This window comes from Oncorhynchus nerka, linkage group LG24 (genome assembly GCF_034236695.1).
Source record: "Oncorhynchus nerka isolate Pitt River linkage group LG24, Oner_Uvic_2.0, whole genome shotgun sequence".
NCBI lineage: Eukaryota > Metazoa > Chordata > Actinopteri > Salmoniformes > Salmonidae > Oncorhynchus > Oncorhynchus nerka.
This window is the reverse complement of record NC_088419.1, coordinates 12,369,207-12,381,812: the sequence shown is the minus strand read 5'-3', so window position 1 is coordinate 12,381,812 and position 12,606 is coordinate 12,369,207. Positions and strand designations below refer to the sequence as shown.

General features: G+C 43.5%; 1 protein-coding gene across 2 annotated transcripts; it reads right to left on the bottom strand.

Moving 5' to 3' along the window:
• Positions 1–472: 472 nt before the first annotated feature.
• On the bottom strand, positions 473–12,233 carry LOC115126143 (protein LBH-like). Of its 2 annotated transcripts, none has more exons than XM_029655744.2 (4): positions 12,093–12,233; positions 5,054–5,158; positions 1,586–1,754; positions 473–1,272 (listed from the first exon to the last, which is right to left on the bottom strand). In XM_029655744.2, the coding sequence occupies exons 2-4, from the start codon at positions 5,138–5,140 to the stop codon at positions 1,217–1,219; spliced, it is 312 nt and encodes a 103-aa protein (XP_029511604.1). In that variant the 5' UTR covers positions 5,141–5,158; positions 12,093–12,233; the 3' UTR covers positions 473–1,216. The 2 variants fall into 2 exon arrangements, with proteins under 2 accessions (XP_029511604.1, XP_029511603.1); XM_029655743.2 differs by having other exon boundaries at positions 11,926–12,231.
• Positions 12,234–12,606: the final 373 nt, after the last annotated feature.

The window sequence follows — 12,606 nt, the reverse complement described above, 5'->3', positions numbered from 1 at the left end:
TTACACGTGGTCTGTGGATGTGGAGGTCCTGGGCTGGCGTGGTTACACGTGGTCTGTGGATGTGGAGGTCCTGGGCTGGCGTGGTTACACGTGGTCTGCGGTCGTCAGGCTTGTTGGACGTACTGCCAAATGTTTTAAAACAACGTTGTGCATGTGTAGTTTATGGTATAGAAATGAACATTGAATTCTCTGGCAACAGTTCTGGTGGACATTCCTGCATCTAGCATGCCAATTGCACGCTCCCTCAAAACTTAAGACGTCTGTGGCATTGTGTCGTGTGACAAAACTGAACATTCTAGAGCGGCCTTTTATTTTCCCCAGCACTAGGTGCACCTGTGTAAAGATCATTCTGTTTAATGAGCTCCTTGATATGCCACACCTGTCAGGTGGATGGATTATCTTGGCAAAGCAGAAATGTTCACTAACAGAGATGTAAACAAAATATGAGAGAAATAACCTTTTTGAGCGTATGGAATTTCTGGGATCTTTTATTTCAGCTCATGAAACATGGGACCAACACTTTCCATGTTGCGTTTATAAGTTTAATGAACAAAAACAATCCCAGACACGCTATGAAATTGGGCAAAATATTAAATAATAAAACTAGTAATGTGAAAATTATGATTTTTCAAGTACATGTGCTTTGTAATACAATGATGCTTCAAATCCTGTTGTTTGAAAGGAAAACAAAACTGTAATAAGGACTAATAGATAATAACATGCATTTGAGCAGAAGCTGACAGCTATACAATGATGAATTCTCCTCTTCCAAGCTCACTGTGTAAATCTGTATATCTACAGTATACATACAGTTTTCATAAGAGTACAGTGTTCTAGACTTTGGTCTAAGATAGCCAGATACATTAACATTTTATATACCGAGGCGTTCCTGTCTTTAATTCCAATATCTTCAGATCACAGATAAACTCTGAAAGGGGTGTAACTTAATAAAAATGGCATTGTGAAACATAAAAGTAAAACAAGCAACAATTGATTTACAGTAGCAAGCTACCCACTAAGGTTTGGCACGTAAGAGCTATTTAAGACAATTGTGCAGGACTCGGCCCCACCAAGTAGTGTGGAGGTCTACCAATGTGTTGGCGGTTCTATTAATTAAGGGTTTAGCCTGAAGACCCTCCCTCCTCCTTGCTGCTGTCCATCATAGAGAAACTCACTGTGAACGGCTGGAATGGTGCCAGCACTGCGAGAGTCCGTTTTAAACTCCTCCCATCATTCTGTCAACTTGCTCTTCATCTTCGGGCTGTTCTCCACCTGCCACCAACACACATATTTAAATACATTCCATTTGGATAGCTACATTTTGCTTACAGGCTCCCCCCCCCCCTGACTACAACCTACAAGCTCCTAGTCTTTTCCAGTATTCCAAATCACAAACCTCAATACTTTTGAATAGTTTTAAAATGTTCTAAACTTCATTAGGCACAGCAAGTAAGAGTTCCTCAGGTCCTCTCTTTTGTCTGAAGTTTGCTTCAGAAAAATAAACTGATTCTATTCTTATTGTCTCCTGGAGAGCCCTCCTAGTTTTCACATCTCTTGGCTGTAAATGGATTTTAGTGGTTCTCACCTACTGCCTGGGCCTCAACCTCTCCGGAGTCGTCGTCAGGGGAACTGGGGTCATCAGGGGGCCAGCGGAGCTCGCCACTCTCCACCTCCCCACTCTCGGAGGGCTCCACCACGATGGACGGAAGCCGCTTCGACAGTTTGGGGAACCGCTCGTGGGAGTCCGGAAAGATCTGGAAACACAATCACGTCGGGGTAACCAAAGAATAAGGGGAAAATCTGTGAAACAGGGTAAGGGTTGGGGTGTACTGAACAGAACTGAATTCAACACTGAATTGCTAGTAGAGCCAATCCTGTTGGTAACATCTGAGACATTGATGGAGTAGGATCAGGTTAACCCTAGATTATATGCTCAGTTTCGTGTTTTGTGGCATCCAACAAATGTGTAATTTACCAAGTAGTCCCCAAGGGCTCAAAACACATTCCAGAGAAAAGACAGCATGACTAATCATGCCACAAGATGATGCTCAGTGAGAGAGGTAAGGAGATTTGGCTAGTGACTTGAATGGGAAACTATGTTTTCCACTTCCTCCCCCCCTGATTGACATTTCCCGCTAGTCTAAAACGGTGTTTAAAGCTTTGAAATGGATGCCGGGGTAACGAGGCTCTTTGCATTAGCTGCAAGCCGCAAGTGTCACTTCTATCTAAAAAATCTCGGGCCTCTGAAGAGCTCGAGCCGACGAGAGGATGTATTACACAATTTGTGCAAGGCGCGATTACTTCCATAGGACCACTGTGTGGGGTAGGATTACTTCCATAACACCACTGTGTGGGGGGGGGATTACTTCCATAACACCACTGTGTGGGGGGGGATTACTTCCATAACACCACTGTGTGGGGGGGGGGGGATTACTTCCATAACACCACTGTGTGGGGGGGGATTACTTCCATAACACCACTGTGTGGGGGGATTACTTCCATAACACCACGGTGTGGGGGGATTACTTCCATAACACCACTGTGTGGGGGGCTTACTTCCATAACACCACTGTGTGGGGGGATTACTTCCATAACACCACTGTGTGGGGGGATTACTTCCATAACACCACTGTGTGGGGGGATTACTTCCATAACACCACTGTGTGGGGTAGGATTACTTCCATAACACCACTGTGTGGGGGGATTACTTCCAAAACACCACTGTGTGGGGAGGGGGATTACTTCCATAACACCACGGTGTGGGGGGATTACTTCCATAACACCACTGTGTGGGGGGATTACTTCCATAACACCACTGTGTGGGGGGTTACTTCCATAACACCACTGTGTGGGGGGATTACTTCCATAACACCACTGTGTGGGGGGATTACTTCCATAACACCACTGTGTGGGGTGGGATTACTTCCATAACACCACTTTGTGGGGGGATTACTTCCATAACACCACTGTGTGGGGGGAGGGGATTACTCCCATAACACCACGGTGTGGGGGGGTATTACTTCCATAACACCACGGTGGGGGAGGGGATTACTTCCATAACACCACGGTGGGGGGGGATTACTTCCATAACACCACGGGGGGGGGTTACTTCCATAACACCACGGTGGGGGGGATTACTTCCATAACACCACGGTGGGGGGATTACTTCCATAACACCACTGTGTGGGGGGATTACTTCCATGACACCACTGTGTGGGGGGATTACTTCCATAACACCACTGTGTGGGGTAGGATTACTTCCATAACACCACTGTGTGGGGGGATTACTTCCATAACACCACTGTGTGGGGGGATTACTTCCATAACACCACTGTGTGGGGGGATTACTTCCATAACACCACGGTGGGGGGGATTACTTCCATAACACCACTGTGTGGGGTAGGATTACTTCCATAACACCACTGTGTGGGGGGATTACTTCCATAACACCACTGTGTGTGGGGGGGGTATTACTTCCATAACACCACGGTGGGGGGATTACTTCCATAACACCACTGTGTGGGGGGATTACTTCCATAACATCACTGTGGGGGGATTACTTCCATAACACCACTGTGTGGGGGATTACTTCCATAACACCACTGTGTGGGGGGATTACTTCCATAACACCACTGTGTGGGGGATTACTTCCATAACACCACTGTGGGGGGAGATTACTTCCATAACACCACTGTGTGGGGGGATTACTTCCATAACACCACTGTGTGGGGGGATTACTTCCATAACACCACTGTGTGGGGGGGGGGGATTACTTCCATAACACCACTGCACTGAAGGAGGAAGAGGGGGGTCAGCGAGGAACACCTGCATCTGCATGGGGGCAAGCTGGTTGGCTGAGAAAGTAACAGTTTGCCCCTGGATTAGCTGCCATCTCTTACTTGAGAGATTTCACTGGCTTTAGACAATGAATTGAGCCAAATCCATAAAGACCCTACATGCACATGGCCTTCTAAAAGTAATGACACACATTTACTCTACTTTGGAGTCACAAGAGTGCCAGTTCTTTGGAGGTACCTTTGAAGTCAATGGGTCTTTGAAGTCAATGGGTCTTTGAAGTCACTGGGTCGTACAAGTCACTGGGTCGTACAAGTCAATGGGTCTTTGAAGTCACTGGGTCATACAAGTCACTGGGTCTTTGAAGTCACTGGGTCGTACAAGTCACTGGGTCGTACAAGTCACTGGGTCTTTGAAGTCACTGGGTCGTACAAGTCACTGGGTCGTACAAGTCACTGGGTCTTTGAAGTCACTGGGTCTTTGAAGTCACTGGGTCGTACAAGTCACTGGGTCTTTGAAGTCACTGGGTCGTACAAGTCACTGGGTCGTACAAGTCACTGGGTCGTACAAGTCAATGGGTCTTTGAAGTCACTAGGTCTTTGAAGTCAATGGGTCTTTGAAGTCACTGGGTCGTACAAGTCACTGGGTCTTTGAAGTCACTGGGTCATACAAGTTACTGGGTCTTTGAAGTCACTGGGTCTTTGAAGTCACTTGGTCTTTGAAGTCACTTGGAAGTCACTTGGTCTTTGAAGTCACTGCGTCTTTGAAGTCACTGCGTCTTTGAAGTCACTGAGTTTGAAGTCACTGAGTTTGAAGTCACTGGGTCTTCACTGTAAAAAGTTAGCAGAAATCAGATGGGATTTTTTTCCAGAGGATGAGAGGGGGATGAAAGGGGAGGCTGTGATGGAGGTGCAGTCAGAAATAGCCTTGCTGTCAGTTTAGAGCAATGGAGGGACATTTGCACTTGTCATGGGTCTACAGGGAAGGAGAGAGGAGAAGAGAGAGATCAGAGAGTGACATGGAGTGTGTGTGTGTGTGTGTCTAGTTTCTGTGTGTGTGTGTGTGTGTGTGTGTGTGTGTGTGTGTGTGTGTGTGTGTGTGTGTGTGTGTGTGTGTGTGTGCGTGCGTGCGTGCGTGCGTGTGTGTGCGTGTGCACGTGTTGCTCATCATTTGTTTGTGCATGTACACGATTCTTATGTTGTGCTGTAGTGTGTGTTGTTGGTTTTAGTTTTTTTGTGTCTGTTTGAATTAGTCCCACCTGAAAGGATATGCCCTCGTCTGCTGGGGCGCCTCCGACGGTGAAGTCTCCCACCGTCGAATCACAGGTGTTCATCACTTCTGTCATCCCGTCAGTAAGCCTCGCCTTCACCCAAACCAAAACAAAAAGAAAGGCGGACATTTTCTCAGTACAGTAACAAAGCCATAAAGTACGGCCCCGTTACAAACCAAACATCCCTACAACTAGTCCCAAGGGTTTAACAGGCGTGAACAATATTGGCAGGGATTTTTCTAATCGTTTTTTTTTCTTCGGGTTGCATACATTTATTTTAGAGATGGAAAAATACTTTCAGTGTAAACTTAAACCACTAACTAGATACAAATAATGTAGAAAATATAATGCTGCTATATATGATCCTTGAGAACTAACAATCACCTAAATAAAGCGCGACAGTTTGAGCAAAAGAACACAGCATTAGCCATGGCGAAATGTATGAAATTGCAGGAAATTAGCTTTGAAACTGTAACATTTTATTTCAGCTTCATGGCAAAATGTGTAGAATTACAAGAAATTAGCATTGAAGCTGAAGAAAAAAAATCTCAGCTCCATGGAGAAATGTGTAGAATTGCATGAAAATAGCTTTAGAAAATGCTAAAAAATACAGTGCCAAAATGGAGCTTAATGACAGCCAATCATGCTCATGGGGAGCATGGGGGGGGGGGGGGGGGGCATGCTCATTGCCACGCCCACCACCTAAGACCCTTTTTGATCTGCCAAAGAATAACTGTAATTGGGAAAGTCTATCTAGTACCATACTCCTGATTCCTATCCTATTCTGTTTTTAGCTGTGAGTCTCATCATAGCAAGACAGCACAAACCCGGGGCAAGTAATGAATGATTGGTTTGGAATTGGGCCTTTCTGTGTCAGTCATTAAGGCTGCGTTTACACAGGCAGCCCAGTTCTGATCTTTTGACTAACTGTTGGAAGAATATCTGATCTGATTGGTCAAAAGACCAATTGGTGGAGATCAGAATTGGGCTGCCTTTGTAAACACAGCCAATGTACACTTGCGTATTTTCATTTCTCATTTGCCAAAGAATGCTACAGGGCCTGATTCTGCTCATGCACCAACAAAATACTCTCAGCAAATTGGCAATGTGTTGCAAGAATGTTTACAAAAGGTTATGGGAAAGCTTGAGTTCAGGTAATGTCTGCTGAATGATATCACATTGTGCTCTTGGTAAGCCGTCATTATAAATAAGAATGTATTCTTAACTGACTTGAATAGTTAAATAAAGGTTAAATTATTTAATGAGAATGTTACCTAACGTTTACCTAACATTTTGGAAATATCCTCCATTACAGCAGGTGGAGCTATGGGGGTAGCCAGTTCAAAGCTCAACCACACCATTTAGATTTTTGCTGTGTCCTAAAATGAACCCTGTGTGTCTAAATGATGTATACTTTACTTAATCTTTTTCCACTGAGTCTGTGCTACAGTCTTCACTGCTCTACTCTTGGCAAGAAAAATGTTCATTCAAACGAGCATTCTTTTTATAGAGAAGATGAGGGGGTGAGTTGGAGCATAATGTCTGACATGCTCCGGGGTGAAGTTTCCCCTAAGTACAGATCAAGGATCAGCTTCCTCTCCCCCAATCCTAACCTTAACCATTAGTGGGAGAAATGCTAAACTGACCCAAGATCAGTGAACTTCACCCTACTCTGTCTGACACCAGGAACAAGGATGCAACTGCTGCTGGTAATGTAAATAATTCAGGTTTAACATGTTCAACATTAAAATGAAGTTGTTCTGCTTCGGTGACAATAAGGGAACAGTTGTAGCCTTATTCCCTTTTGAGTTCTAGTTTCAGGAACGGAAAATCACTAGCATAGTGTGTGTTTCTTTCAAAACAATGCATTTTATCTAAGATAAAGATATTTCATAAAACTAAGCGGGACTGAGAACAGCTGGGAAAAAAACATAACTTTTGTTTAGAACTTTCATCAAATAGTACATCCAACAAGTCTCTTCATATTCACTTCCACATTTTTACTTTGGTTGGAAAACTGATTTTTTTTTGTGAACAATTGTTTTCATTGAGTCAATCAATCGGTACAATCAATGAAAAACAATACAATTGACCATTTTTAGAACAACCCCATCTTCCACCTCATCCCTAGGAAAGTTTTATTTTTATGTTTATTTATACATTTTTTTATATAGTATTTTTTTTTAAACTTTCACTAAAATACATGTGAACATGATAACAAGTACAGTCTTATTCTTTTAGTCAATTACTAACAATTTCGACATGGGAAAGTGAGTGATTGGCAAATCGATGACAGTAAACCGATCAATCAGGTGCCAGGGAGAAGAGAAAACCGGAAGACGGGCAGGAATAAACATCACACAAGCCCATCACTAACCCACCCATCAGCTAAGTGTTGTCTTCCATTTTACAACATGATTAGTTGAATCACGTGTGTTAAAGCTGAGCTGGAACAAAAGTGTACACACACTGTTCTCCACACTTGACCTGAATGATGGCAAAAAAACGGATCCACAGTCCCATTAATAATCAGATGCTTTCGTCCAAAGCAGCAGCTTTCAGTAAACACTTCAACGCGGAACGTGTACTGTAGTTCATGCAGCAATGGGCTATTTATTAACACTGTTACCAGTGCCATGTTCAAACTCATTGCACCACGGGATCCTCACAGCCATCAAACTACACAGAGCCACTCTTTTCCATGCTTCCTAATGCTCCGGGTTATCGTATCTGATCGTTTGGACGTCTGGTAAGCATCAGAGCCATCATCAGTCCTAATACTAGTGTGTGTTTGTGTCTGTGTGTAAACGTGCGTGCACATGTGTGTGTTTGGTGGGGTGACTAATCTACTGCACCCCCCCCCCCTCTCTCCCCCCCAGCTGTTGCCACGGAGACATGGTGGGCGGTCAATAATCAAGATGTCTTTTATGAAAAAGTGCCATACTCCAAAGTGCCAGTGGGTGTTGATAGCGTAAGGATGTGTCTATTGTTTTGCCCAGTCCTAATAACAAAGAATAACCTTAGGGTTAGTCAGTTGTGACCAAACTGGGGTGGATTGGATGGTCTATAGGGGGCTGGAAGGGATCTATGTGGAGGAAAGGGCCAAAAACAGGACATATTTTATGGAAATGAGTGCCATACTCAAGAGGGTATGAATGGTGAGTGGGCAATTGGATGTGTGTGTGTGTGTGTGTGTGTGTGTGTGTGTGTGTGTGTGTGTATGTGTGCGTGTGTGCGCGTGTGCAGTACTATAGCCCAAGAGAGCCAGCTGTGACATAAGTGTTTGAGACAGGAGCCGAGCCCACAACAGTGACAGATTCTGAGATCCACATAATCAAAGGCACCACAGGTTTATGTACAGTACCTGTTACACAGCCCCAAGCACCCAGCCATTGCTCCCCTATCCTAGGATCAACCAGGCCCAGAATTCAAATGCATAACTCATCACACATAACATAGTCTCATCAAGGTTACAGTAAGAAGCTGGCTTGACATTCCAATTCAGTCAGCGCATAGATCTCTGCCAAGAATCAACACTATGTCAATAGGGATGACTGAATATCAACCACATGTCAACGAAGCTCTTATTCAAAAGGGGCGTTAAACAAATATCCTGACTGTGATGACTAAAGAGCCGAATGCACTTCTAGAAAGAATGTTCACCACATGGCCCAACCTGCCCCTTCATGCTATCACTGTCATACTAATCCTGGCTTCTAATAGGCCTATAGACATTCTCATCCTGGCCTATAGACATTCTCATCCTGGCCGCTAATTGGCTCATAGCCATTCTAATCCAGGCCTCTAATTGGCCCATGGCCATGCTAATCCTGGCTTCTAATTGACCCATAGCCATTCTCACCGTGGCCCCTAATTGGTTTGTTTATGCATATACAGAGCATTCGGAAAGTATTCAGACCCTTGGACTTTTTCCACATTTTGTTACGTTACAGCCTTATTCTAAAATGGATTAAATGACATGTTTTCCTCATCAATCTACACACAATACCCCATAATAACAAAGCGAAACAGGTTTTTAGACATTTTTACAAATGTATATATATATATATATATATATAAAAAACAGAAATACCTTATTTACATAAGTATTCAGACACTTTGCTATGAGACTCGAAGTTTCCATTGATCATCCTTGAGTTGTTCCTACAACTTGATTGGAGTCCACCTGTGGTAAATTCAATTGATTGGACATGATTTGGAAAGGCACACACCTGTCTGTATTATTGTCCCACAGTTGACATTGCATGTCAGTGCAAAAACCAAGCCATGAGGTCATCGGAATTGTCCGTAGAGAGACAGGATTGTCTCGAGGCACAGATCTAGGGAAGGGCAGCATTGAAGGTCCCCAAGAACACAGTAGCTTCCATCATTCTTAAATGGAATAAGTTATGGAACCACCGAGATTGTTTTTAGAGCTGGCCGCCCGGCCAAACTGAGCATTCGAGGGAGAAGGACGACCCTAAGCACACAGCCAAGAAAATGCAGGAGTGGCTTTGGGGCAAGTCTCTGAATGTCCTTGAGTGGCCCAGCCAGAGCCCGGACTTGAAACCAATCGAACATCTCTGGAAAGACCTGAAAATAGCTGTGCAGCGACTCTCCCCATCCAACCTGACAGAGCTTGAGAGGATCTGCAGAGAATAATGGGAGAAACTCCCCAAATACAGGTGTGCCAAGCTTGTAGCATCAGACCCAAAAATACTTGACGCTGTAATCGCTGCCAAAGGTGCTTCAACCAAGTACTGAGTAAAGGGTCTGAATAGTAAATGTGATATTTCCATTTTTATTTTTAATACATTTGCAAAATATATATATATATATATATTTGCTTCGTCATTATGGGGTATTGTATGTAGATTGAGGGGGGGAAACAACGTAATACATTTTAGAACAAGGCTGTAATGTAACAAAATGTGGAATAATTCATACAGTGTCTCCGTGATAGAAGACAATGAATTAAAAGGAGAATTTCTCCAACTAATGTGGGCTGGCAATGGCGCTTATATTGCACACTTTATTATTGTGATTAGACTATAATCCAATTACAAATGCAGCACACCCTGCCGACATCAGAGCCCTTGTTAGCGCGTACCCTTCTCATCCGCGAGGTGTGAGTGGGACAAACAAAAAGAACTGGAGTGGGGGATCAAAGGAGCATATACGTGTTTGGTGCCATTTTCTATTGAAACAAAAGACCCCCCGTCTAAAACTCTCTGTGGGGGTGTCATCATTAGAAAGGCTGTACGGTTGCGTTGATCAAACTATTTGCAGATAGATAACATGAATAAACTCAAATGTTATTATATTACAAAGACTAATTTGCTTGTTTCCTGTTCAAGTTAGCTTGCATGTGTTTATGTGCGTGTGTCTGTGTTTGTGTGTGCATGTATGTGCGCATGTATTTTTTCACACACTGTGTGTGTGTGTGTGTGTGTGTGTGTGTGTGTGTGTGTGTGTGTGTGTGTGTGTGTGTGTGGCTCAGGCTCAGCCACACACACTAGGAACATGATTATTCTGAGTATCCTTGATTGATTTTCCAACCCTTGTCGCCAGAGAGCGACAGGTTAAACGTCTCCAATTTGAGGGAGCCTTTGACGCAGTTAATTTCTCCTTTCCTCCAACAATACAAAGGCAAGTAAGGTGTAAGGCTAGTGATGCTAGTTTCACCTGCTCCCGGCAATATGGAAAACCATATCTATTCAAATCTATGAAAATGACACACGTAGCATAGTCCACCGCATTGCAAATTAGAGTTATCATTAATCAATGCTGAACAGGTCTTAGGGCCTCAAAACATCAGAGATTCAAAACTGACACTAAACTGATTTATCAAATGCATATGTTATGCATATTCTGCACATGTTATTGTTGCTTATGGGGATAAAAAAAAGTTTAAGGAAGTAGACCATTTTAAATAAAGGTCAAAGGTAATAGTGTACTATTCAGAAAACCACAGGTGCAAAGTTTGCACTTCTGAAATTTGTATCACATGAATACATTTTTACAAAAAAAACTTTCCATATGACAGACAGATGCTTCAATACTTGTGTGTAGCTTGAGATCTGGTTGTGTGTGGCCTGCGATCTGGTTGTGTGTGGCCTGCGATCTGGTTGTGTGTGGCCTGCGATCTGGTTGTGTGTGGCCTGCGCTCTGGCTGTGTGTTGCCTGCGATCTGGCTGTGTGTAGCCTGCGAGTCTGGCCTGAAGAGTGCGTGCAAGCGCCCAATTCATTGCCTGGAGCAATTCAAATCCATGCAAATGAGTCTTTTCATTTCACAGTCAGATGTGAAACTAATGTCAAACTAGAAATAGCACTCAAGCTTGTAAACCCTCTTGTCAATATGCGTCTCTACCGACAGAACGTTTTAAGGCATGGCACGGTATATTACATAATCACGCATAACCATTGCCCAAAGGACCATTGCCAGCTCGGTTGTGAAAATAGCCATGTTCCAAACTAAATGTCAGTACATTATAATGTGTCATTTATGATAATCTGCACATGGCTTCAAAAGTGACACAATTTATTTATATTTATGAATCACAGACCGATCAACTACAGCCTACAATATACTATCAATTAATGATACTTAGATTATTGTCGTCTGTGTTCTACGTGCATTTTTTTAATCTCTTAAAAAAACTATTTTAGCTTCCGTACATGGCTTTTGTGTATAGGGAAGCTCTCATGATAATGCTGTGGAATGGACAGTTGGACACAAGCCAAGCAGTGGAGAGCTTAAAAGGGCACGCACAACAAACTTGTGATTCTGCTTATAAGTATTGTTGCTGAAAATACGTATGGTTGAAAATAGCTCTAAGAAAAAACCGACCATCACTTACCTTTATCGAACGTTAATGTTATTCTATGGTCTTTATTTATCCGCGGATGATGCAGGCTACTCAGATATAAAGAGTGGAGCTGTGGTCGCCTGTCTCCGAGTTGGTACAACAATAACGTTCGCTTGATTGTGTTTCTCTGTGAGCTTGCGGCTCGCCTCTTTGCTTACCGCGAAGTTCCGATTCCACTTTCCAGCGGAGGTAACAGCTTCAGGTCACTGGAGGACTGGAGCGTCTCCATGAGCGGTGTGAGTGTGTGCGCACACGGTTGGTATTTCTCACTCTCTGCGCGTGTCTCTCTGTCATGAGTAGGGCCGTGCACAGACCTTTTGGGGGGTATGTGCTCAAAAAAAAAGGGCACACCCCCAAAAAACAAAAAACACAGACTTGTTGAGCAATTATTACAAGAAGAGGGGAAAGCGGCACAATCTGTTGAGTAACGCATTTTCCGAAACTATTTTGAACTGTAATAAAGACTGCACTTATTAACAACGACCAAACACAATTCCAGTCAAAATAGATTTTAAGAAATACTGTATCATACCATGACTATATCCGACCCAACTCCATTTGTTGCCACTATCATGTATAGTGTAAAGTTGTCACTTTTCAAACTGTATTTGCCACATGCGGGGAATACAACAAGTGCAGACTTTACCAGGCAGGGTAGCCTAGTGGTTAGTG